We start from the raw sequence: 2,083 nt of genomic DNA, 5'->3' as shown, positions 1-2,083 counted from the left end.
ATCCAGGAAAAGGTATAAGCCGCTTAGGGTTTTGCCAACCCGGGAAACGACCCATTTTCCAACACCTATAACCCGGGATGGCAAAACCACCCCGATTTCTCATGGAAAAACCCTCCTAATCCAACCATTAGGCCACCATTCAATACCCAACCTAATGCCTATAGGGGTAGACAACAACAACCTTACTCTCAATCTTAACATACCCCCATCTTTTGAGAGTGAGGTAATGAAGGTGCTGAAAGGTATTGAGAAGAAAGTGGGAATCAACGACCAATTATTGCACTCCCATACTCAATCTATCAGCAAGCTAGAGACCCAAATTGGTCAACCTACTAAAGCCTTTAATAAGAGAGAGACTGGCCAACTACCAAGCCAACCTATTGGACACCCCAATAATGTTCAAATAGGGAGGGGTAAGGAATAAGTCCAGTCGGTTAGAGTGTTGAGGAATGGTAAGAGGGTGGAAATACATGACACACCACCTACCTACACGAACTTCCCCTCTAATACCCCTCAACAGACCACACCAGCAGAGTCAACCCCAGCCCAGGCAGAAGTTGAATCAGAGGCACTGAGGCCTCTCATTGATGGGAATAGAACCATTACACCTTCTTTGGTCCATTCCCAGGAAAATACTGAGAAGGACAATGAGCGACCAGTTGGGGAGGGACCTCAACCAGATAAGTATACACCCTGAGTCCCTTTCCCTGATGCTCTCAAAACTCGATCCTCTCCCCCATTTGGGAAGCAAGGAGAGAAGATGAAGGAGATGTTGGATTTGTTTCAACAAGTCAACATCAACCTTCCATTATTGGATGCAATCAAGCAGGTTCCAGCTTACGCTAAGTTTCTAAAAGACCTATGCACTCAGAAGCGTAAGCTGAGGAACCAAACTCCCAAAACTATACACCTCACAGAACAGGTAAGTGCAGTTATCACTGACCTACCCCCCAAGCTGAAGGATCCTGGTGCACCACTCATCTCTTATGTCGTTGGAGACCTCTCCATTGACAAAGCATTGCTGGATCTGGGGGCTAGTGTGAATATCTTACCTGGTTCGGTTTTTGAGAAGTTTGGATTAGGAGAGTTAAAGTCCATTGAAGTCATACTTCAGTTAGCTGATCGTTCTGTGAAAAGACCTCGTGGACTTCTAGAGGATGTTCTTGTGAAGGTAGATGATTTATACTTCCCAGTGGACTTCCTAGTCCTTGATATAGAATCTACCTCAGCCAAGCTTCCCCCTATCATACTAGGGCATCCATTCTTGGCGACCGCCAATGCTTGTATTAACTGCAGGTCAGGTGCCATGGACATTTCATTTGGGAACAAGAAGCTTCGACTAAACATCTTCAATGCATCCCTAGGACCCTACAGAAAAGACGAGTGCTTTGCTCTGGATATGATTGATGAAGCTGTATCTCAGTACACTTCCCAGATCCTTACTAATGATCCTCTGCAGCTTGTGATGTCCTTTGGAGCAGGAAGACTTTGATGAAGAGGCCTATACTGAAGAGGTGAATACCATGTTAGATCCTAAACCCTCTTCCGGGCAGCCTCTCTGGACCTATAGATATGAGCCTCTGCCACCTTTGGCTACATCCCCTAAGCCCTCTTCTCTGGAGTCCCCTCCATAACTGGAACTCAAGCCTCTTCCCCATACCTTAAAATATGCATTCTTGGGCAAGGAAGAGACTCTGCCGGTTATCATATCCTCTAAGCTTACTAAAAGGTAGGAGTCCCTCCTGTTGGAGGTTTTATCAGCTCATAAAGCCACAATTGGCTGGTCTTTAGTTGATCTGAAGGGTATTAACCCTTCTGTTTGTATGCACCATATCTATTGTGAAGATGGAGCTAAATCCGTGCGAGATCCACAGAGGCACCTTAACCCTAATATGAGGGAAGTAGTGAAGAATGAAGTAGTAAAGTGGCTTGACGCGGGTATTATATACCCTATTTTGGATAGTCAGTGGGTCAGTCTAACTCAAGTTGTCCCCAAGAAATCCAAAATCACAGTCATCCCTAACGACCAAGGTGACCTTGTCCTAACTCGTACCACTACGGGTTGGCGTGTTTGTATCGACTA

The 2,083-nt window shown here is 45.6% G+C and overlaps 1 protein-coding gene across 1 annotated transcript; it reads left to right on the top strand.

Moving 5' to 3' along the window:
• Nucleotides 1–760: 760 nt before the first annotated feature.
• On the top strand, nucleotides 761–1,492 carry LOC122638927. The gene has a single exon (XM_043831776.1). It carries the CDS (start codon nucleotides 761–763, stop codon nucleotides 1,490–1,492), a length of 732 nt encoding a protein of 243 aa, XP_043687711.1.
• The last annotated feature ends 591 nt before the right edge of the window (nucleotides 1,493–2,083 follow it).

The sequence above is a fragment of the Telopea speciosissima genome, chromosome 9 (assembly GCF_018873765.1).
Source record: "Telopea speciosissima isolate NSW1024214 ecotype Mountain lineage chromosome 9, Tspe_v1, whole genome shotgun sequence".
In the NCBI taxonomy this organism is placed as follows: Eukaryota; Viridiplantae; Streptophyta; class Magnoliopsida; order Proteales; family Proteaceae; genus Telopea; species Telopea speciosissima.
The sequence above is the reverse complement of the archived record's forward strand: the minus strand, read 5'-3'. Positions and strand labels throughout refer to the sequence as shown.

Coding starts and splice junctions, on each gene's coding strand:
- LOC122638927 (XM_043831776.1), top strand. CDS start 761: ATGAAGGAGATGTTGGATTTGTTTCAACAAGTCAACATCAACCTTCCA.